Genomic DNA, 25,002 nt, shown 5'->3' with positions numbered 1-25,002 from the left:
TGGAGTATTCACAAAAAAAAAAATTAATAAATAAATAAAACATTTAAGGGGATTTATCACAACGCTGCTTTTTGGACTTTGCGACTGGCGGCTAAAATTCTATAATTGGTGCTTGGGTCTCGTCTCTGTGGGATGTAAGAAAATTGTTAATCAGCTCACAAGCTGCTAGAAAAACTGCAGCCGCTTGTTTGATTGCTGGAAACAAAAGTGGCTATCAAACAAGAGTGTGAGGAGGGGCAAACACAGGATTAAATTAAATTCCTGTGATGAGAAGCTGTGACAAAATGGTCTGACGGAGGTTGAGAGCCTCGAAAAACAGAGCATCAGATGTGGAGATGTACGATAAGGTCTGATGATTACATCGGATGCTTGCACATTCAAGATCAAGAGCTGTCCTCCATGCTTTATTAAAAGCAAAAAGCACAAGAATAATCCTAACAGGAGCAGTGCAGTGCCTTATTCAACACTTGTGCCGACAAGTTTTATCCCATTGAAATCAGGAGAGTTGCTTCTCTGACTCTCTTTGAGTAAATGCAGTTTTTAAATTCTATACTTACCTCTGGTATCCAGCCATGCAGAGTTGTGGTTTTATTTGTCCAGGTTTTCAGAAATCTGTCCCTGAGACCTCATTGTCAACAGTTTTCTGAGAACCTATTTACTGCCAAATAGTCTCTATGAAGCTGCTGACAGTGTGTTCTGTGGATTAGTAACATTTTTGCATTCTTAAACCAAACCTCACTCACTTTTTGGCATGTTGAATGTTCGTATCAGCGCCCCAAGTCGGACTTAACTGCACATTTGTCGTCAATTAAATAATTTCGTCTTGATGAATGCCACCTTCATTGAGAACGTTTGCACGGTTGTGAGATTTGATCATTAGCATAATCGATCAACAAATGACTATGTAAGGCTACTAGTTCTGCTAAATTTAAAGGCAAGTTTAGTAGTGTCAGTGGTGGTATTAGGAGATCTGAAGAAATGAGAAAATATTACTACAGCTGGCATGAAAGCAGCACTGTCCAGAGACAGAAAGAAAGATGGAAGGGTTTGACATGAAGTTAGATAGACATTAGTCCAGGTAATCTTACACATAAACCATGATCAGCTGTTTGATTGTGAAAACGTCAAACCTCTATTGGCAGTGATACCCATGATGATGATGATGCATACACTGACACAATGAACAGCATTTTTAACAATGTATTTTATTATTTTTGGTTCAGTTTATTGCTGTAACATATTTAACTCATTCACGTGATTATAGACCTCAAGTCAAACAAGTGCTGGGGACATGTTTTGGTTCCGGACCTTTGTTACATGTCATCTCCTCTCTCTCCCCTTGTTTTCTGTTTGTCTGTTCTGTCATCTGTTAATAAACTTGCAAAAAAAAGCAAAAAAAGAGGAAAAAAACATGAAAAAAAGAAAAAACTAAAAAAGGGTTTAAAAAGTTTTCCCCATGTGGAGAAAGGTGACCGACTGTATGAGTTGTATGACATACCTGAATCACTCATCATTCATTCAATTTACTCATCATTGTGAATATTATTTTTACCCAAGAGGAAATTCTAAGTATGAGAATGTCATAAGTAAGCTGTTAATTGTTAAATATCATTTTTCCATGCATTGAATTCCATTTACTTCCATTGTTTTAGAGCAGAGGCAGAAATCTATGTGGCTCAAAACCTGCGAACATAAAACCAAAGCCTGCATGCCAAGACACCACTGGAGGTAAATTAGAAAATAGTGTTTTCATATTGTGGTGAACTGGCCCTTTAACTGAGCTATATATTTGCAAATCATCTTGAAAATGCTGCTAAATCCTCATTATTTAGAAGAAATGTTTTACATAAGAGCTTTAATTGGTTAGAAACCAGCCTAATTGTTGGATGTGTAACAATGACTAATACAATTATAAGCGTCACTCATCCTGATTATTTTCCCCTATACAGTATAAGTAGGCAGTTAAACATTTTAATCCTAAATCAACAACAACAAAGTCTTCTAATAAGGATCCCTGGGACAGAATCTTATCAAACGGAGGGCTGTGTCTGTAATGAGTATGTGTGTGTGTGTGTGTGTGTGTTTGAGCTCCATAAAAGCATCCCTCTGTCTGTATCTCTGAGCTCTGTCATCGCTCTCTGCCCTGCAGTTGCCCTCTCTGTAGCTCCACCCTCTCTCTCTTGTCTATCTCTTACTCTCTCAGTCCTCCTCCACATCGTCATCCATTGCTGCCTCCATATCTTTGTGATTAGCCCCAGGTGGTCTCCAGCTCCAAACTCTGCCCTGTTACATCACTCAAACTAGGAGAGTAGCAGCAGGATTACTCGATATATATATACACCCAAACCCTAAGTTGTGTTGGCACACGGGAGCCTCGTCTAGGAAGAGAGAGCTGGCAGTGTAAGGTTTAGGAGGTGTGAGCAACCTGAGGGGATATTGACAAAACAATTGTATCTCAATGTTATGTGTACTTGTTTATTCCTGAGCTTTTGTTCGCATCACACCGTTGTCATGGAACTGTAGGTTTTCAAACTCTTTCAACCAAAATGTATGTAAAGTCCTTCAAGTGCTACAGTCCAAACTGAGTAAACTCCAACTGCTGATTAAGATCATGTGCTCTGATAAAAAGCTCTGGGAAAAATTTGTTTTGTCAACTGCTGTTTCCAAGGTCAAGCATGTACTGTCAAAATTAACCTGGGGGGAGTTTACATCCCACAAATAAACACTAACACTATATTTTATAGGCTTATGCCAGTATATTTGGGACTCTATATTTAAATTTGACCACTTTTAAACAAACAAAAGAAATAAATAGACAGACTAATTTAAAGGTATAAAATGCATGATTTTCCTAAAAAACAATGTATAGACTCATACAAAAGTAATCCCTCTCAATCATCACTTATGACCCACTAGACGTGTGATGATGATGATTTCTACATCCATATAAGAGATTGCTAAAAGCATAGAAAGATGGCTTTGGAAGTTTCAGGGTTACATGTAGTGCACATTTTAACGGCCAAGTTTGGGTTCTGTTATCAGCCTCTGATGTCTTTTCTAAATAATTCTGTATTATCAACCATTGTTTCTGTTTTTAAAATACACAGGTATGCTGGGAAGACCTTTGGCTTTCTCATAATCTTCCAACATAATTAGTGTGCCAGACATTAAACTTTCACACCAAGGTTGGACCAACCAAAAGCTTATAATGATGTTCCACTGGTGATATTTTTTACCTCATGCACTGATATTGAAGCCTGATCCTTGCATGACATGGAGTAGGATAGGGACTGTCTCAAAAGTGCATGCAAATGGATGCCAAGGAAGCTTTTCAGATTTTTTTTATAGACACTTCAAACTAACTTTATTCAGTATTTTACATCTGTACTTCCTCCCATTGCACAACCTACTTTAAAAAAATAAAATAATGCAAATTATGCCACAATATAGCTGTTATTGTCGTTTTTTTGTCAATAGCTTTCTTTTGTTTATAGGAAATCACTCACTATGGCCCAATGCAATTCTGATTTGTATTTTTTCACTAACATTACATTCTATCTCCACTATTTATTTCCATCCAGACCATTAACAGTTAGACAGCTTTTATTCAGACTCAATTAAGACTTTTTTATGTAGGAGGAGTATAAATGGCAGTGCAACAAAACTAAACAATAAAACAAAGTAAAACTATTTAATACAGATTTATATCAGCATTTATGATATAAATCCAAATACAGATATTTTGTGACATCGACTGCCTTTGCAACATTCACAGTGCGACATAATTTTGGTCTACATTAAAATTATAAAAGCAATTTATTTTGTGAGCCGAATAGAAAATAAAACCTGCATCAAAGCTGTCTTTTGTTGGTCTCCTATAACATTCTGTATATAGTCCTACAGTATGTTGTATATCTGTGGAGAAAAAAATGTGTCTGTGTAGATTTCTTGTGGCAGGAAGGTTTGTACGAGATAAGAGGAAATAACAGGAAACAGGAAATAAATGCAAAGTCACTGGAAATGGATCCGGCTTCTTATGGCACTTATCCATTGATGGATCTGGCCAATTCCTAATCCTGATGATTTACTCGAGACATTTAGTTCGAGTCTCAAGGTACTGGCAAGCTTCAAATGCTCTTATTAAGAAAGGTTTTAGTTGAGTTTAAACAATGTTAAGTATTTGTATTTTGTTTCTATCTATATTTATAATTATTTGGTGATGGCGGTAAACTTGTGTCAGAAGGTGTATGTTATTAAATACAGACAGGACCTGTACCAATGAATTATAACCATTTCATAGGAAGCACTATCATTATTATTCAAACAAATGATGTTCTCAAACACAATACTCACTCTCAGTATTGTCACATAACTCCAGGCATTGAACGTCGGCTCTGCTTTTTCATTCTATCTTCGGTCCTTTGACATTATAATAGGTTTAAATTGACTGTTACAACACAGCAGGCACTCCCCTTGTAAGTTTGGAAACATTTTAATAAGATCTTTTCTTTGTGTATTTGCATCCCTGTGTTAATTGAAGTTCGCTTGAATTATCAAATCATACTCCAGACACAAAATAATGAGTGCATAAATTAAATAAAGCACACAGTGTGCTTCCATTAATTACAGTAAAATGAACAAACTAATATACAATTCTAAGACCCGGTATTGGAATAAATGGTTCGTGTTTGCTCTGAGAAAGAACCACAACACTTTGGGGAAACTGACTGCATACTTTTTGACCCTGACTGAAGACTTAACATGAAGACGTGGCTGAAGAAGAAGAGGAAACCAACAGCACTTAAGAGTCATATCTGACCTTTATACAAATTTCAAGCTAATTGAAAGGCTCAAAAAGGATGAGCTATATTTCCAAAGGTCAGCTGTAGTGAACCTGGCTTGAGAATGGGATCACATTTGCTTTGCTAACCTTTGGGTGAAAATGTTCTATGATGTTGGACTGCAATTTCTGATCTCTGCTGAGAGACTTCCAGGGAGGTGAAATGTGCCATTAACAGGTGAAAAGAAGCGTAGAGGGCTCAGAGCTCTGATAGCACTACCGTACCAGCGCTGAGTGGAGCCTTACAGCGATGTTATTGCTTCTCCCAGTTAGGGAGTCGAATTATTTCCATTTCAATTCCTACAATATTATTCCAACTGCCAATCAAATACACCAGTAACAACTTTTGTTAAGAACTCCTCTAACACTCAGATGTGATAAATAATTCAAAAACTAGATCTGTCAGCCGTCTCCTCAGTTGCTTCTCTGATAATCTCTAATAAGTAAAATATGAAAAAGCTGAAGTGTAGATGAGGATGAGGATGAGGTTATAATTGTAATGAGTTATTGCTCACAGAGAGTAAGTGTTGAATGACCTGCTCTATAATGCGTATATCACATATGACTAATCCAGAGCACAAACTGTTCACTATTTAATCAAATCTTTTATCATCACTCACTGTCCGAGCAGCCTAGGTAGGAATATGTTCCATCAACATTATTTCTCTCTGCCTCATTAAATTGGGCTTCATTTGCAGTGAAAAGCCTTCCGTTCTCTTTTATTTCCAAGCTATGAAATCCTGCCTGCTGCAGAGCAAGGTAACAAAAGGTTGGGAATTCTCCGCACAGCCACGAGAGGATCATGAATAGCGTTTAACTGCTCCAGCTGTTGTATGGCGGTTAGTAAAGCAAGCGCACGCTGTGGAGGACTGCTAGAAGAGATAGCTGAGATATTAACGTAGGAGCAAACCACCCAGAGGTTGGTGCCTGAGGGAAGGACAAGCAGCCACTTATTTATGTATGCCTGGACATGCTGGGAAAGCCACAGTTTGCTTTGGGAAACAGATGCCTTTATTTACTGTGCACACACACTGTAATACCACACCATCTCACTGTGTTGCATTGTATTTATTCCCCTGGTCCCTAATCCCAACTTCAGTCCTCACTACTACATGCCAACTTTAATCCTTAACCCTAATTTGGAATGTTAAGATTTACTTAGGATCATGTCAAAAAATCCACTTATTTTGGTTGCTCATAATCCAGTCTAATCTACATGGCAAAGGCTGAATATTCAAGCTAATATGGAAGCAACTCAGACTGGCTGGCTCCATAGAGACTAGGACTGCACTGAAATTAGGGCTGCAACTAACCATTATTTTCATATTGATTAATCTGTTGATTATTTTCTAAATTAATCGATTAGTTGTTTAGTCTATAGAACGGCAAAAAATAATGAAAAATGTTGAATGTTGTGTTGATGTTTCCTCAAGCCTAATGTGACGCCTTCAAATGCCTTTTGTCCTGATCAACAACCCAAAGATATTCAGTTTGTGATCATAAAGGACTAAAGAAACCAGAAAATATTTACATTTGAGGAGATGGAACAAGAACATACGGATATTTTTTCTTAAAAAATGACTCAAACTCTATTAATTGACTAATCATCGCAGTTCTAATTGAAATCAATGGATAAACACAACTTCACTATAGACATACAATACCTATGACAGCTAAATTCGTTTTTTGTAATGTGTCTTGGTGGGGATTAAGGAAATGAGTGCTCCATTAAGAAGGTATTATGACTTAAGCGTGGTGTGTTTGCCTTCACTGAAAGGTCTCTGGATTAACACTGAGCTGTGATGGCTGCTGATTCCCCACCCCACCTTACTGCTCCATCCCCCATACCCAAATCAGGATTTTGAGCGATTTTTCAACATACTGAAGGATCACTGTGTTTACCCTTGTGGTATAACTAGAGTGCTTGAACCAGCAAAGTCAGAGGTCCAAAATATCCAAAGTTTGAATTCCAACATTTTCATTTCCTGTATATTTATTCGATGCCTTTGGCAAATGCTGTCCACTGACACCTTAGGCAAAATATTTCTGCTTGTTTTTTCTTCTACATTCTACAGGAATACACAATAAATGAGAACTCAGAAGAAATGAAAGTGAGAAACAGTTTCCTTCCATCTTTGATTGATTTCACAGTATTAATGTTTTGCAGTATCTATGATCATAAAAGAAGCAATCATCCTGTCCAACTGACTGAGGAACAGCAGATTCACTTTGTTTGCCTTGTCTAAAATCAACATCCAACAAACTCCCAAACGGCAGTTGGTGAGCACTCTGACAACAAAAAAAACAAGTTTATCTGAAAAGGCTGAATCTTCACCACTCATCTTTCAAACCTTGTTGCCAGACAAAAATGCTGATACTGGAAAATTCCACATCGGATTATGATCGATGTTTTTTTCACCCCCAATGCCAATGTTTTTAAAATCCTCGCTTTATGCAATATCTGTGGAAGGCACCTACAGTATGGTTATGGTTACACAACTAAAACGCTTGGTTAAGATTAGGGAAAGATCATGGTTATGGTTAATATAAAGGAAAACATAAATAAAGTTTCTGCTTTTGTATTAAACGTTGGCATTGGCTGTGAAGTGTGAGGTGCAGATTTGTATAATGCCGATGAAATTCTTTGAGATACTGTGCTGGTCTGTCACAACAAATACACAAGCATCAATTGTCTGCAAGCAGTTGGGGTATGATGAAGACCATCAGGTGAAGCTTACTCACCCTATAAAACAGCTAATGACTACATGAATAGGTAAAAAATCAGGATTTTAATTTATTCACCTGCCATCTCCATGTTCTATTATATTTGCTGGCATATTTGAGAATCTTTACATAAGTCATTTGTGAAACTGGTGCTTTAGTTTGGAAACCAGCAGAAAAACCAGGCTAGTGTGTGCTACTACGGCTCACACAGCTGAAAGTAATGGCCAAATGTGATGTTGCAACTTGTACATCTAGGTTGAAATCAGGTTTAAAGTTCCAATTCAAGACATTAGTTCAGCTTTTTGAACTCTACAGATCAACCCTTTCCTTTACCTCTTATTGTAACTTGATACTTGCTCTTTGATCATAAGAAATCTTGCTCACCTTAGACAAAAGTTAATCTTGATGCTTGCAGAAGTGACTACCAGCAAAATGTCCTCTGTTTGAATTTTCCTAATTGATCTATCTGTGTGCAGACATTGGGTAGAAACACACACACACACACACACACACACACACACACACACACACACACACACACACACAGCTGCAGGCTTTATCAAAAGCACCTCAGCTCAGCAGAAAACACAATCTTGGGAAAATAATTGGCCTGACACGCAGATACACAACAAGATGGAAAAGGTGGAGGGAACAGTGAGCTGCCGTCAATCAATCAGAGGAAAAAGCGTCAGCTGTGTGGGAAGGACGGAGAGGCCTTGTCAGAATGAGAAAATAAAACTATTGCCAATGGCAAGGTGGCCTGATGTTATCTTAAATATGTAATAAGCTCTGACTACGGGATCAAGCACACAATGTGGTTAAAGTGTATGCAGACAAATCAGTATTCTGTGGGAAACTTCCATGCATCAAAGGTGCTGCGTACTGTTTTGAGGCTTACCTGGAACAAAGCTCCCCTGCACCACCTCCTTGTACGCCCACCATCCTTCGTGAATTTTCGGCGGATTCGGTTGTGCTGTGAGGTGAGAGGAGGAAACACAGAAACAGGGACATCAATCACACAAGAAAGCGAAAACACCGTCCTGCTGCGTTCAGATGCTCTCCAACTGAAACACTGCTTTTTTTTTTCTCCCTGCCCTCATCATTTCCAGACACCCTGCTAACCTTCTCAGCATGAGGCCTCAGTAAAGCAAGTCTCCAGAGACGGCCCGGGAGCAAACAGGCCTGCGATTGGAATTCAACCTCTCGTTTCAGTCAACACACACACAAGCAAACTCCCCCGTGATGCAATGACTCCCTGGGCATTAGTATGGAAATGCATTCTGTCATGTTGTGTGAGCTGTGGAAGAAAGCCCCAGATTAGAGCAGGGTGGTACAGTATAATTGAGGTGACTAAGTAAAGGTCTCAGTACAAAGACAGAGTTGTGACCGAGAATTACCCACCGAGCCTTCAGGATATTGCTTTTCACACCTCAACTTTTTTTTCTTTTCTATTCATTCACTGAACGCGCAAAGCGGCGCTTAATCGAGGGTCCAGAGGTTGCCCTGCCTGCTTGTCTTTAATGGAAGTTGAGGTGGCCGAACAACCCCTCCTCCTCCTGCTATCCCCTCCAAACAGCCTTGCTGCATTATCACTGGAGAGCAGGTTCAATTTCAGAGGGGTGGGCCGGCTGGACACGGTCCAAAAAAGGCAACTTTCTCACAAAGCAATCTGCAGCCAAAAAGCTGAAAAGAAAGAAAAATAGCAGTTGGCCTCCAAAGAAAAAAAAGTGTATCCTCTTTGTCAACTTGTTTCTCAAAATGATGAATTGTTTCTTCTTCTTTGATGGTAAATGAACTTGAAGAAAACACCACTTTTGATTGGAGTGTACCTAAATCAGTGCACCAGCAGCAGCAGTGAGTTGCACTTTCAAAGCCATTAGAGGGAGGCTGGCCTCCTGCCCAGTGCTGCTGGACCCTGGCAGTACTTTCACTTAAACTGCTCGCAGGAACACAAGATCATTCATAAAGTTTTTATGTAGTCAATTTTCCAAAAAGAGGGAGACTGAAAAATGAAATCTGAATCACTTTCTGCCAGCACAGTTTGTTTTTTAACACATTCTTCCGCTTTTGGATGAGAGAGCAGAGTACGATTACATGTTAAAACTGCTATGTGCCGCACTTCAGACGCCATAGCATTGTAAAATTCATTGTGACACTTTGTTGTAGTTATTATCATAAAAAGAGACTGCCTGAGATGACTGGAGTGTCTATATCTCTCCAGTGGGATGATTAGTGTTGTTTCTCAAAATTAAAAACACTTCTTCCATAAACCCTCTTTACTTTCAGTGCAAACAAAATGTCTCTACTTCATTTTACATATTGGAAAGCAGTATCTTCATTTCATTCTTGTGCCATAAAATAAATCTTTATTTGCTCTGTAAAGCACTAGAGTGGATTTTAAACTGAATGCAACCTGAATACATACACACATAAATACATACATACACACACACACACACACATGTATATATATATATATATATATATATGTACACACACACATTACTTCACTAATCACTCAATCACTCAACAGCAAAAGTAATTAGTTACATTATGTTCTGTTGCTCAGTCTTTCTCCTTTAAAGGTGCTTTCCAACAACTCCAAAGCTGTCACGTCACATATTGTACATATTGAGCATGTGTAGAATTGAAAAGAAGATATTGTGATTGAAGGAGTAGTCAGCCCACGGTTTGTAGCTAATTACTTAACATTAACAGCTAGCTTAGCCCCACAGTACAGCCCTCCAGAAGTCTCATCCTCACAATGAGGCTGCTGGGTTCATACAACTAGCCATACAACTAATGGTTAGCTAACCTGCTTACAAAACATAGCACCTAAATAAAACAACTTTAGAGCAACTAGTGGGTGCATTCGTCCTCTTTTGGCAGAGGCGTCTCACACTTTCAGCCCCTGTGCTAAGCTAACACGTCTGGACCAAGCAACATCTACCACAACTTGATGCTGAAGCCAATGTGGAAGTACCTTAAAGTGCCACCAATGGCCGCTAGATGCTCCAATAGACTCCCATTCAGAAAGTGTCAACTTCTCTTTAGAAATACTAAGTCAGTCATTTTTTTCAATGTGTCATTATGGTCTCAGTCTCTAAATTCAGGCCCTCTAATAAGTGTGCTGGTGGTCATTTTGGAAATCATTGCTCCATTAATAAGATTTGAAGACTTATAGTAGCTTCCATGTCCGCCATGTGGGTGTTGATTAACAGCTGTGATTGACAGTTGGCTCACCTGCTCTCCCTGGCTCCAGGACTCGTACTGAGTCAGACTATTGTCGCAATATTTCACTAAGTTTAATGTTACTTGATAATGAAACCTGCCCTGTTCACACAATTCAGCTAAAGTAGCTATGTTAGTCCAAGTGTGCAATGCTCTCAGTAAGCTAGTGTTAGCTTGGGTCTGAGGTAGCGGGGTGTGTTTCAAGAGCTTGTAAGGCAACACCCAACGCTATGTCCATCTACATATACAGTCTGTAGTCTGGACCAGTCTTCACTGAACATGTAGCAGAGTACCAATTGCCATTACAAGTGTTAATTTCATACATTATTGGTCTGTACTTTACCATTATGTTATTTACAATTTTACTTTTTGTGTTCTTGTTCATAATATTACTTTACCCAGTGGCAGTGGTCTGTAAGGTGTAATATAAGCTGTTTCTTGTTTCTGTGGTTTGATTTATCTGTAATAAGATCTCAATTGTAATTTGTTGAGCCTGCCACAATAATGGAGTCATAGCTAGCTTTATTGTTTTCATGACTAACGTAGCTTCATAAGCAATCTGGTGCATTTGCTAACAAGCAGTTTGCTAAATTAGCTAAACCCTTTCTTTGTTTTTAGTATTTTTTGGCTAGCTGTGAGATACCTAATATCATTCTGTTTACCAGGTATATACTTGCTTTTGTTTGTTGGAGCCAATATGGTGTAGATTGTATGCTTGTGTAATTAAACGAGTATTTCCACAAATTCACAGAGAATTTGTGAATTTGTGGAAATACTCCCCTCCACAGCTACAACCAATGGTCAGAACTGTACGACCCGCTAGTAGTACCTTGGTCACCATGCCTCCACCTATTTCACAAGGGCACACATGAATTTTGTTGTGCTGTGACTTTGCACTTAAGGCTGGCAGAGGTTGCTATTGTTCTCGTTTCATTTAATGGTAATCTATTGAACACTATAGCAGCCAGTACAGTATCCTATAACAACACGGTTAAATATATTTTACAATGTGGTACAGGTTACATTTAAATATACAGTAGCTAACCTTACTGCTGAATATCAAATACACTGTGATGGTGGTGTACCACTTTATCAACTATAGAATGTCCTCATCATGTTTTATGAGATAAAAGCTCTGCGTAAGAACAATAATGATTGGTCATGGAGAACAATAGCATGTAGTGTTACTTTGTGTGAGTTTGTGTATGTGTGTATAGGCGTGGTAGAGTGTGTGAGCGAGAGCCCTTGGGATTCTAGCTACTGTAAGTAATAATATAAAGGAGATTTGGAGGCCTGTGGACATGATCCTCTTACAAGCTACCGACAACAATACAGATACAATTCTGTCTCTCTTACTCACACTGCACATGTGCACTGTAATACAGCCTATAATAACACAGCTGCTGTCGCTGGAAAAAAAAAAAGAATAAACCACCCTTTTTGGATTAATATACCCACTTTCCTTGTTATTTTAGTCTAATTAGAGTGAATGTGAAACAGTTTTATCACCATCAGTTTAAGATAAATTGCTGCTGAGATTGTACATTGATAAATTCTGTAAATTGAACCTTTCATGATCCCTGTGGGAAAACAAAGCTGTTGCAGTAGCCAAACAGCAGCACTAATTATAACAAAATATGTTATGCACAAATATGAAAATGTAAAAAGTGTGGAAATATATATACTATACATTTGTGCAAAATAAAAGGAGAATGAATTGTATATACAGTATGACCAATGAAAAAGTATGTATTTTTATTACTATTGTTGTTTTTTGTTGTTTGTTGTGTGTAGGGCTAATCCTATGGCATCTGGAGTGTGCCAGTAATTACAGATTTTTTAGTGCTCAGTTATAATCATCAGCTAATATGAATTAAGAAATTACATCTGTATTTAAGTTATCATTTCATAATTTAAAATTACATTTTTTTAAAAATTATTATAAAAAAATTCAGTTCAATCCTTTTTTCATTCATGATGTCCAGTTAATCTTTATTCTTTCCTTTTTCATGCATTCTTCTGTTTCTTTTACATGATTATTGATCATGATCGGTGCTGCATTGGTCTCTTCATTTAGTGTGCCTCCTATTTTCCTTTGTTTGTATATCTATGCTTTTGTTTTTTGTTTTTTTTTTTCTTTTGCATTTTTATCAATTTATCTTTAAATTTCTTTCCTTTGTTTTCCCATTTGGGGGATATTAAATGTTTAAGCTGATGGCTTCTTGATTTCTTGTGTTTCATCAGCTTTTTATGCTATTTATAATAGTAAAAAAAAAAAAAAAACATTAAAAAAGGTTAATAAATAAAAATTCAAACAAAATCATTAAAACAGCAAAAATGAAAAATAAAAACATTATTAGAGTTGCAAATTCATAATAATTATTAATTATTTACTGATTCTGTGTGTTAATGATGAGTTGCTAATGAATTTTAAGATGGATTTACAAAATAAATTTTCAAAATGTTCTATATTTTATTGCATTTATCTATTCATCTGCCTATCACATTCTATTATTCCATCTCACAGTTCATTAGCCGCTCTCATTGTCCAACTGTTATAGATTGGTGGTAGACATGTGTGAGCTCAGAGTTCACATTGAGTTTATTAATGCATTATTTAAATAAAAATCATTGAATAATAGTTTCTTTTCCTAACTATGTCACTTGAATTGATTATAATTAAACACTGAAATTCTAAGTCTACATTTCTTACAGCACAACCCAGATATATATTCCTGTGGGTTTCTGTTGTCACTGGATAGGAAGTGGCAGCAACCAATAGATGAGACATAATCACTTCCTGCAGTTCATCAGAAAAGAGCCAGAGAGAAAAAGAGCAAAGCAGCATAACAATCACTGTCCTATTTCTCACAATATCTGGCTGTGGCCCCAAAACACATTTACTGACATCAGCAGAAAGGAAATGCCTCCGATCTATAAAGGGAAATGCAGACAAGACGCTAATGGGGGAGGGGGTCGGGGGGCTGATGGATCACCATTTGTATGTATTTCCATGGATACTATACTGTACAGTGATGTTTAATTGATTAAGTAGTGTGTGGGGTAGCAGAAGAGTGTATTCTGCATACTGATAAATATATTAAAATGTTCTCCATTACTTATTAATATGAACTTTCCCTGTGTGATGTTGGAGCAACACCTACAAGCCCCTCACATAGTCAGAGGAAGTCGCATGACAGTACAGGCAAGGCTACAATATGCAAGTGTGATGCAAATCTGGCCATTTTGGAAACTTTAAAGGTTCCATCAATAATCTTTACTTGGCACTGCTTGCCTTCTTCTGCATTTCATTTCATTCAAAATAAACCACACCAAATGGAAAGTAACAAGTCTATCAACTTATCCACTGATTCAGACCAGAGCAAACCAATTATAGGTTTGAGAAAGACTACTTGGTTATGGTTAGGATGAGATTGTGGTTATGGGTAAAAATAGAAACCAACATTGACTGTTGGTAGGACATAGGATGACAACCGCAGTCTTAATACATCAAAACTCACTCCTAAAAGTGTTTCTGGTGCCTTAACATCATCAAGGTAATTCTACCTTACCTCTGAGAGAGAACAGTCATTATTAACATCACCGCAGGGGTTTGCTTGTCAGGAAAACATAATCATAAGTCATTTTAAGCATTCAAACTAACAACCAGTGCAGTTGTCTCACTGGAGAAGATGATCTTGTTGAGGAATTATTCAGCCTCTAGATTTACATTTCAGTTGACTGCTTCATAAAGAGTACTTTGAGAAAAACACCTTTCAGTAGCCTGTAACTAACATCAACAGCATTTTTTCTCAATAAAGACAAGTTATATGGCTCTTTGTGGTGACATCATGTACAGAGGTGATGTACCACCATGCTTACTTTTGTCAAACACTCCTTTTAGACACTTTTTAGTAACTTTTACTGACAGTGATGTTTGGTCACTCTGTAATGGCAGTAAGGCTGAATCATTATTATTAATTCAGGGCAGGTACTGCATACTATGTTCATTTCACACCATGAGACAAATGAATGAGCTTTTCCCAGCAGGTAATGTGAAGTCATCTAATCAATCACTTAAATGGGAGACTACTGAGTTCCTTACAGAACAATGGCCGAGTAACAATTGGAGAAAAATCCATTATCTCCATTTTTAAACTGAAATACCTTTGTTAATCCAGGTTTTATTGGTGTAGGCTGTCAGAGCTGGTTTGGATTGGCATCTGTCAACTCTGTACATGTCTTGACTCTTAGTATAGAAGCTCCCAGACCTGCTGCTTTTGTCAATTCTATACAAACTACATATTTCAACACTGTGACCATAGCGATAGTGTTCTTTGTGTTTCTGTCAGCCTGTTACAATCAGCCCTCACATACAGCAGACTTATTCTGCTGTCTCTACTGTCAGCCGTCCTGTCAGTTAGCCCTAATTAGATGGTCAAAATGTTTGTACAATATTAGTATCAAGATGACTCAAGAAAAGTCTATGAATGAGCTGATTTTCACTGGAAACTGGTAAAGGCATTTTAAGGTCATTTCTGTCTTTAATTTTACAGTCAATAGAGGTGAAAAGTAACTAAGTAGTCATACTCAGGTATTGTGCTTAACATGCAGTTTTGAGCATTTCCATTTTAAAATCTCAGGGAGTAAACTTGCACCATTAACTTCCATCCTAACACTACATTTATAAGACAGCTATAGTTACTACTTTTTTGTTTTCTTCCTTATTCTTCTTCCCTCTGTCCCTTTGTCTTTATTTATTTTCTTTTATGATATGATGATATCTCATCCTTCTCCCTCCATTGTCTCCTCACCCATTACTTTATGTCTTTCTGTATTTCCTTCCATCTGTTCTATCTTTTTTTTCCTTCCTTTCTACCTTTGAACTGATTTGAAAGCTTGAAAACAATCCAAACTTCACACACGGTGAAACCAAACTGTAACTAATCTTCTCCCCAATTAATACTTTTATGCTTTACTAAAGCAGGACTATTATTTGTAACATTTCTGTATTTTACTTCACAATCTAATCATTCTTTTTCTGCTGACAATCAATCAAGTCTAGATCCTGATCTCTGCCTAACCCTATCCTTAACTTAATATACCTGAATTTTTTCACAAACCACTCAAGCTAAACTTCAGAACCACTTAGTCCATCCTCTATTCATCTTGCATTCCCATACAATGCCATGTTTTGCTGTAGTGTTGTTTTGAAATGAGAAGGCTCCTCTAAAGCCATATGACGGATCTGGTTGGCCACAGCCTCTTACTGACCTGAATCCTATTTAGCACAGCGCAGGCCTATTTCATTCTCATACTTGGGAGTTTGGCACCGTTTAGCCAGCCCCGGCCAAACCTCCCATAAAGCCGTAGAGAGAGAGACTCTGTAAATAAACAGTTCATTTTCGTATAATATCCAAACTCTTCCATTAATATTCATTGAAGGGCACAAGCAATCCTGAAGCTCAACCAAGCAGAAAGAGAGAGGGGAGGGAAGGATGGAGGGGAGTGACAGGGACTGGTACAGGTACAGGACAGAGTCAGATAGGGAGAGAAAAAAACGGAGGGAAAGAGAGAAAAAGAAAGACAGATTGTAAAAGACACAGAGACAAAACTCAGAGTGGCAACGTGCGTCCATAAATGAAACTTGACCTTGCCAACAGCTGTGCTTACTGACTTATGAGACAATTATCTCTCACCAAGCTCCTATTGGTGCTTCTCTTTAATAGCCCCAGCTGTGTGTGTGTTTGTGTGTGTGTGTGTGTGTGTGTCAGGGCATATTTGCCTCTGTGTCACAGAGTGAAAGATCTGGGCCCTGAAGACTGAATCAAAGCAAACCAATTGGTTTCCTATCTAAAATACAGCGGGCAATATGCTAACCCAGTGCTACTCTGTCTTCATATGCTGGCTCAGGAGGCACCAGTCACTCAGTCAAACATGGACTCATCAGGGTATACAGTGGGAAGAATACTGCACTGGGAATCTATGGGTGAAACTATGACGCACATCCTGAAAGACATTTCTTGAAGCTGACAAACTCTCGGTGATGTTTTTTGTGCTAAAAGCTTGTTGTCGGGGTGTTTCTGTCCTACACTGCCCAGGCCATGCTGTTATTTTACTGGAAACATAGACAATTAAGGGTGTTTCAAAGTGATGACATCACCCATTGATTTGTATTGGAAGATTTGAAGCCTCATGTTTGGTTTTGTGCTATTAGCTCCTATCCCCATAATGTTATCCTCTACTGTTACCGGTAGTTAATTGATTTCCTAGTGAGGAATTCCACACTAAATGATAATTCTTTCTGTGCTGTACACATAATTACTTCGATTCCTGCTAGCATATTATCCTCAGAGTTTTTCAAACAGTGCAGAAAATTTGTGTAAAAAACGCTTTTTAATGCGTTACATTAACTTGTATGTGTCTGCTTGGAATTAAAAGTTCAGTTCAGTTGAATAGTTTGATGTAATAGGCAAAATTGTGAGGTACAGAAAGCCAAAATCATGATATAATTTCCTGTCTTGTCTCTGTTCCATTAGCTTCTGTAAATCAATGCAGTTTCTCATTCAGCATTTCTTTCATCAGCCATCCTGAGCAAATTAGGTGTGTTCCCAGAGTTAACTTCAGGACAAATTGGCTCCACTATTTGCTATTACAAGTTGAAATATCACCAGTTAAAGTAAAGTTAAAGAAGAATTATTTTGTGAGCATACAAAATGTTATATTGTGTTCACATCTGTTACATTTAGGGAATGTTGAGTTTGACGGTTCATTCTTCACCATACTTTAGTAAAAGTCTGGTGGGGATTATAGCATTAAAACAGCAGTGTCAGTGTCAGAAGAAGATCAATTATTTTAACTTGATTAGCGAATAAACATATTTAAAAGTGGCCTCCCTCTAACATCTGTTCATGTGAGCACACAAGTCTGCACACAAACAGCCTGCATCCTTGACCATCAGACTGGGAAGATTTTAGCAGTAATGAGATTTAGTAGTTTAAATATCACTTACTGTTAAATGTTTATTGATTTGATCTTAGTCGTGCTCCTATAATGTTATCCTTTCACATCTTGACTACTGTAGGTCAGACTAAAGTTGGACTGGTCTGCTGATACAAAAAGAAAATGCTGAAGACAGGAAGAGAAGATGGAGAGAGATGATAGAAGAGAACAGAGTGAGAGGCTGCAGAGACGGGAAGGAAGAGATGAGAAAAAAAGTGAGATGGAGAGAAAATGAATGTGAGGGATGAAGAACTGAGTGAGAAAGATGAGACAGAATCAGAGAGAGGGACAGAAACAGAAACTGATAGAGAGAGATGAAGAAAGGGAGACAGATGACCCGATGCTGCCACTATTCCAGCTGGACCTCATGGTAATGTTTGCTCTATGTTGATATAAATTCATACCATTTCACTCAGTAAAACAACATGTTTTTAGTTATTGGATATCTCCTGTTGTCATTTACAGCTTTATGTCTTATGTAATGGACGCTGGCTTCTGGTTGCCGATAACAGGAAGCTACAGCGAAGACTCCTAACTCCTCTCTCAAAATACAAAGTCAGCACATTTTCCTCCAGAAGTTTGGACTAAACAGCTAATTTCACTTCTTCCAATATGCGTTTCAGATGCAGGTTTAAATCTTATTTTGAAGATAAGACGACTGACAGGTCTCTCAGACTTCAGAACTTCATCCATGTTTTCTGGCGGCGGACCAAACGCTGTCAAGGTTGCAGCAAGAGGTAAACCTAAATCCCTTCAGGAACGTGGGAGTGATGTTCCAGACACTATGTCCTTGTTTTTACACACATCCCCAAGCTCACTGAAAAAATAGTTTCAGGGAAACTGAGGAATTCAGACATATAAACAAGACTAACCAGAGCCTATCCTCCCAAGAACAACAGTAATTATGACCCGGAGAAGTGATGCAGTTCAGATGACGTCTTTATGAGGTGAATTCCTTATTAGGAGGAGGCAGGTTGGGTGGATGGCTAAATAGTTAGTTAGATGGCAAAAAGTAGCAAAAACTGGACTTAGCTTCCTGTTTCCAACCATGAGTTGGTACATTTTTTTAAAAACTGTAATGTGGAGTTTACTGTTGCCATGACATCAAGGTTGCATAACTTTAAAGAAGTAGTAACGGCATTTCAAGTGAACAACCCTAACCCTACCCCTACCCTAACCCTCTAACCAAATAGCTTTTGTGCCTAAACCTAACCAGACCTTAACCACAGTGTCGTCACATCATAAACATCATTATTTTTTATCAGTGATGTGTTATGTGATTTAATTGGCCCTCTCTGCCCAAATTATCACTGAGAACTCTGAACACATAGTCCAATATCAGATAAGAAACATCAAACTCTCTCACCACTAATGGGTAAAGTTGGGTCAACAGAGTGGTGTTCTTTTACATTTCTTATCAGGATGGTGTCAGTGGTGTACTCAGGAGAACCAGAGAGCAGTGGCAGACTGTTTAGGGATCGCTGAACACACCAAATCTGACTCTGACACTAACAAGAACGCACTCAGTGTTTGCCTACTTACTTCACTTCTTCCCACTTCTCATCTCTAAAACTTTGTCACTATTTTTCCCCCCACTGAGTGCAAAAAAAGGAGAGGAAATCCATTATTTTGTTTGTGCTCAGAGAAAGTAGAAAGCTAGAGAAAGGAGAGGTAAAGCAGAGAGAGGAAAGCAGCCATCAATAATTGAGGGGGTTTAAAGAAGGTGAGTACCTTTGTCCTCTCTGGCCTCTGATCCTATTGAGCTGAAAGCCATAAAACCCTGTGTACCTGTGCCAGTGACTAGACACTGTACTTACCACACTGTGTAGCCACTCAACTACTGTCTCAACTCACAGAGAGCCAAGAATAACTGTGGTGAATATAGTCTACAGCAGTGCCCTCACAGTTAATTCTACTTAGTCATTCAAGCATTATTCATCATAGAACAGCAACATAGTGGAAGTTCAAACCCACTGAAAGCCACTTTTTTTTATTAGCAACAGAGTTTGGTCGACTTTATGACACCAAATATAAAAACTGGATACGTTAGTACATGGTTAAGGTTACAGTTTAACGGGTACTGACATAGGGATAAAATATCCCCTTTCTCACAGTAAATACGAAGTGTAATTTTGCCATGGACTACTGTAACGCTTCGTTAGATAACAAGACAGCTATGCTAGCTCACACTTGGCTCAAACTAATGGCAAAATGGCAGCAAAACCACCATCGCTGGCAGTTATGTCTAAAAATCCATTATTAACAAAAATTACCATTATCAGTTAAAAAGGGAGATACACAATGTTTGTTTCTGGTTTAACTTGGGTCTCATAATAGTGGCCATTGTGACTACAGGTTATGCTAACTTTAAACTCAAAACCTCTGTTGTGGAGATTTGGGAAACTTTGACTGTGCCTGTATATTGAGCAGAGCAGTGCAAGGTTCCATTAGCTTTACATAAATCATTTCATAGGCCTGTTTCAGAGTTCAACTAAAATTAAAAACAGAAAGTACCCCCTAGATTTGCTATTGTGGCTAGCTTCACAGGAATCATTTCCTGGGGTGACTAACTAGCTAGCTAACCAAACTAGCTGCCTATTCATCTGAAGTAATATCAGATACAAAAATGTGATTAAAACACACACACACACACACACACACACACACACACACACACACACACACACACACACACATACAGCATACACTATATACTGTATATCTGGTATCACCACAAAGCTAGCAATGGAGGTAACCATCTTGGAGTAATACATGAACTCTCCAAAAAAAGTGAGGTTTTCTGTTCTTTTTGTTTTGCTAACATTGTGTGAATGCAGCATTAACCCTGTTTCCACTTTCTTTTACCAATATTGTCCCCATTTGGAAAATCTATAGCTTCTTGCATTTCCTGTTGAGACTGTAACCATCATCTGGATAAATTTTTATACTAAAGATAAAGTCTAAATTTCATCATTTTGATTTTCATTATGCCTTTCCCTCCATTGTCGAGACTGATTAGTGTATGTTATATTAATATTGTATATTGCAGACTTAATATTTTATTCTATTTACTATATTATAATATATTACATTATACACTATAGTTTATTATGCCATGGTCTGGATGAATACTCTTTTCTGATTGGCTGGCAGGTGTGCGTTAATCACCGTTCTAAATTCATCAACTACCCAACCTGTAACCATAGCAACATTAAAGAACACAGCTGTCAAAGCTTACTCGTTATGAAATTTTGAAGAATGGGATGCAGCAGAGGAAAAAAGAGATGGACAAGAAAAGAAAGAAACCAAGCGAAAAGTGGCACAAGGAACTGACACTTGAAGAGTTTAAAATGATAGAGAAGGCAGCGAGTACAATGCGCCGAGTTGTCATGACAACAGTTAACTCTTGCTTTATAACCTTTTGATTCTGAGTGCAAAACTTTCACCAAAAATTTGCGAATGCTTTTATTTTATATTGTTGGTTTTAAGGCACGACGTGGAAACAGAGCAAGGTACTTGATTATCCCTTACACACACACACACACACACACACACACACACACACACACACATATATATATATATATATTTACCAGTCCGGTCGACTGGTACTGTACATACAATATAATAGATGGAATACAATATCTCATATGTGATCGTAATGCATTACATATGGTGTCTAGCATACTATATCTGGTTGACTTGCTGCAACTTATAATACCACTATGTGACTTTGCTTTGAGACAGCACTGCACTATTAGTTTAAGGTTTACTTGAGTTGATCTTATTTTTTTGTTTGTTTGTTTGTTTTTTTACTTCTACTCTTATTTTAATTCTTATTTATTTATTTTTTTCGGTATTTATCTGCACTTTCTTCTCTGTCTTTGTGCTGCTGCAACACCCAAATCTCCCCCGTAGGGATCAATAAAGACTTATCTTATTTTATCTTTTTTTATAGGATTTCCAAAGGATAATGGATGTTCTAACTCCAACGAGTTTGGGTCTCTGTTTTACAGCACTAAAAATAGGGTTTATACCTTCGCAGTAACCGCATCATTGTCAATTCGGATCATATATACTGAAAATGTGATAAAGTCAGCTGTAGTGATTGACCAAACACACTATCGGAGCTGTGTTAAAGGTAAACCCTCAGCAGATTAAGTAAACACTGGTGCAGATTATTCCAGAAGAACTGGTGACTTGACAAAACAAACAGTGACTGTCACAGAAAGAGAAGGGAAAGTGAAGCCTGGATAAGCACCAGCTCTCTGCGTCTCTGTAACACCCACCCACTTACTGTAGAACACACTCTCTTACTCTCCATCTCCCTAACACAGACACACACTATTCCTCTTCCTGTTGCAGGACACACATCTGCACAGGATTATCAGATTAGCAGCTGGAGATTTGGCTTCCCTGACAGGGCCTGTGTGTGATGGGGAGTGAATTGGGGTGCTTGGCTGGTGCTGTTGTGTACAGCAAACAGAGCCTCTCTCTGATTGGTGCTTATGAAAAATCACTGTCCACCTGCAGTATGATGCCTCCAAATCACCGCAAACACGGCAACCGCTGTTTTCCCTCCGTCCTCCCATCCCCACTTTTTCTGCCAGTCCCGGTCATGACTCACTCATTTTGCTCTTTCTAGCTGTGTCAATCCTTCACAAACACAAACAATACACACATTCACACAGACACTCATACACACACTCTCCATCCTGTCTCCCTGTGGTAAATTACAGCTGGCATGGAGGTTGTCTCACTCCAGCTGGCTGATAGACTTCAGATTCCTGAGCAGCAGATGTGATGAGCTACGGCTGCTTGGGGACATGCAAGGTGGTCACTCTCACACATACACACAGGCTCACACACACAAACACACATTTTTGTATGACTATATACATATTATTGACATGATTTATTGTCTAATCCCAAAATTAACCCAAATTGCAATATTAACTGTAAACCCAAATCCCAACCTGAAACTAATTTTAGCGTTTATGAGCCCCCATATAGTGCCTTAATGACAAAATAACTTGTTTGTCAGTGCCTTTCAGAATTCTACATGATAGTTCCAAAAAATGACATGAGCATGTTATGATATGCCACCTAGGTTTGGTTACAGTGCTACTGATTGATATTTTTGGAAACGATCTACATAGTAGAAATCACAGGGTTAAAATGTTACCCAGTATGGGTCAATATGGCACCCATACAACACCGGGTTAACTTTACCCAGTAGCAATCTGTAATTTTGACCCAGTATTATTCAAAATATACACAACACTAATACTAAAACTGGGTAAAACAACCCCTTGTGTTGAGTTGCTTTCTGAGTAACATTAACCCAGTATTGTGTTGGTGCTATATTGAATTTTAATCCAGTGATTTTTCGTGTATATATACAAAACATGGACACAAAGTTAAAGGCTAACAGTAAGCAAACAGTTGCCTTTTTCCATTCATAACTGAAATAGAGCTACATTAGCATTCATCTGGAGTCCTGGCACAGAGCTTTGACAGACAAGCTAGCCAAGATGAACCTAATTTAGGGGGAAGCTCAACATGTTGGCAAGGATAGGGAATGACGGAGGGAGCTCCTTGTGGCCCATCAGGTAAGTGAGTCAGTTCTTGCATTGGTCTCCACAAACTCCCGAGGGAAATATCTGGCTCTTTAGCAGCTAAATGCATCACTATGTTCACCAGCTAGTCGCTAAGTGTGTCTGTTTGCTGTTTGCTGCTGGGCAGGTGATGAAGCTTATTAGAGCTTTTTCACAGAAACCACTGCTTGCTGCAGCTGGAAATGAGGTAGATGTGAGCTGTCAGAGTGAGTGAAAACAGAAAAATGGAAGACTGCAAAACCAAAACAATGAGCTGAAAGATGCTAAAATACTAGAGCTGAGGGAACTGCAGAGTCAGTGATAATTACATGTGGGTTTGTCACCACAAGCAAGCTTTTATATTTACTTGTAGTTATGATTAATTGCTAGTAGAGAAATACTGTGTAGCTTGTGCAGCTTTTAGCACAACTTTTAGCAAAAAAGACAAAGAAAGACATGGTCATGGTTAACAGACACGGACATTGACTAGTGATACAAGCCACAGCCCAAAGCAAACTCATTGGTTTCAAAAGCAGACTTTTCTAATGTCCTCCCTAAGAGAGTTTATGGTGCTATAAGACTTCATTATTTGCTACTGTGAGAGGACAGTCGTTAGCATGACCACAAGAGGTGGTTTTTCAGAAAAAGGTAGACAGAGGTCACTTTCTGCATCTGAACAAACAGGCGAGGAGCCAAAAATGCCAGAGGTGAAAAGTCGGCCGCATATCAGCCATGCAGACATATTTACTGTGCACACAGACTAAATGTCAAGTTGTTTGTCATTTCTTGCAAAATTGCTGAGACCTCTCTTTACAAGCAGCAGGCACCTGCGTTTATTTATGTCAGCACAGACACGAGGCTCAAAGAAAGTTAAAGTGAAACAAGCACATCTTCAAATGTTCAGCCAGACAGAACCAAGCAGAACTGGAATAAAAGTATAAGACAAACGGGCCATTCTCCACCCTCTGGACATTTACTGTGAGTTATAAAAACAGAAAACTCCAGAAAACTTGGGAACATTAGCAATGTATTTTATCACTTCAAGATGAAACATGCAAATCTGAGTACAGTAAAGAAGTAAAATCTTGCTCCAAAATGCTTTTATATTGGATTAACTAAAATCTGGGTTATTGAGGATGATTAACAAATCTGTTATCAAATCTTGTATCTCACCTTGCTCTATTTTTTTTTCAAAGATCAATGTACAAATCATTTATGTGATATCAGCAAACTTATCATATTTAGCTGGTGGCTGGTATAGCAAATGTCAGCGTATGTCAGCTGTAGCTAATTAAACCTGCACTAATCAATGTTTTTATGACTTGAATGTAGTAACAAAGCCACAGATAATTATCACCAACTCTGCAGATCCTCTCAGCTATGCGGAGCGTTTTAGTGTCTTTGAGCTCATTGTTTTGGTTTTACAGCCTACGACTTCACTGTTTTGGTTCAGTCTCACCACACTCATACATATTCCATATTCCCAGCTGCAGCAGGCTGCTCTTTTCATACCTCCACAGCACCAGCCAAAGACCATATTAACAACTAGCTGGTGAACACAGTAGAACATTTAGCAGCTAAAGAAACAGATTAATTCTCAAGAGTTGG

General features: G+C 38.3%; 1 protein-coding gene across 3 annotated transcripts in view; it reads right to left on the bottom strand.

Annotated features, from left to right (window-relative positions):
* Window positions 1–25,002, bottom strand: part of ca10a (carbonic anhydrase Xa) — a 257,091-nt gene that overhangs the window by 201,063 nt on the left and 31,026 nt on the right. For all 3 annotated transcript variants that reach the window (XM_044337472.1, XM_044337473.1, XM_044337471.1), the window contains exon 3: window positions 8,463–8,537. In XM_044337472.1, coding sequence (XP_044193407.1) covers window positions 8,463–8,537 — 75 coding nt within the window. The remainder of the gene's footprint in view (window positions 1–8,462; window positions 8,538–25,002) is intronic.

Source organism: Thunnus albacares, chromosome 20 (assembly GCF_914725855.1).
Source record: "Thunnus albacares chromosome 20, fThuAlb1.1, whole genome shotgun sequence".
NCBI lineage: Eukaryota > Metazoa > Chordata > Actinopteri > Scombriformes > Scombridae > Thunnus > Thunnus albacares.
Note: the sequence above shows the minus strand (reverse complement) of the source record. Positions and strands in the feature narration are given on the sequence as shown.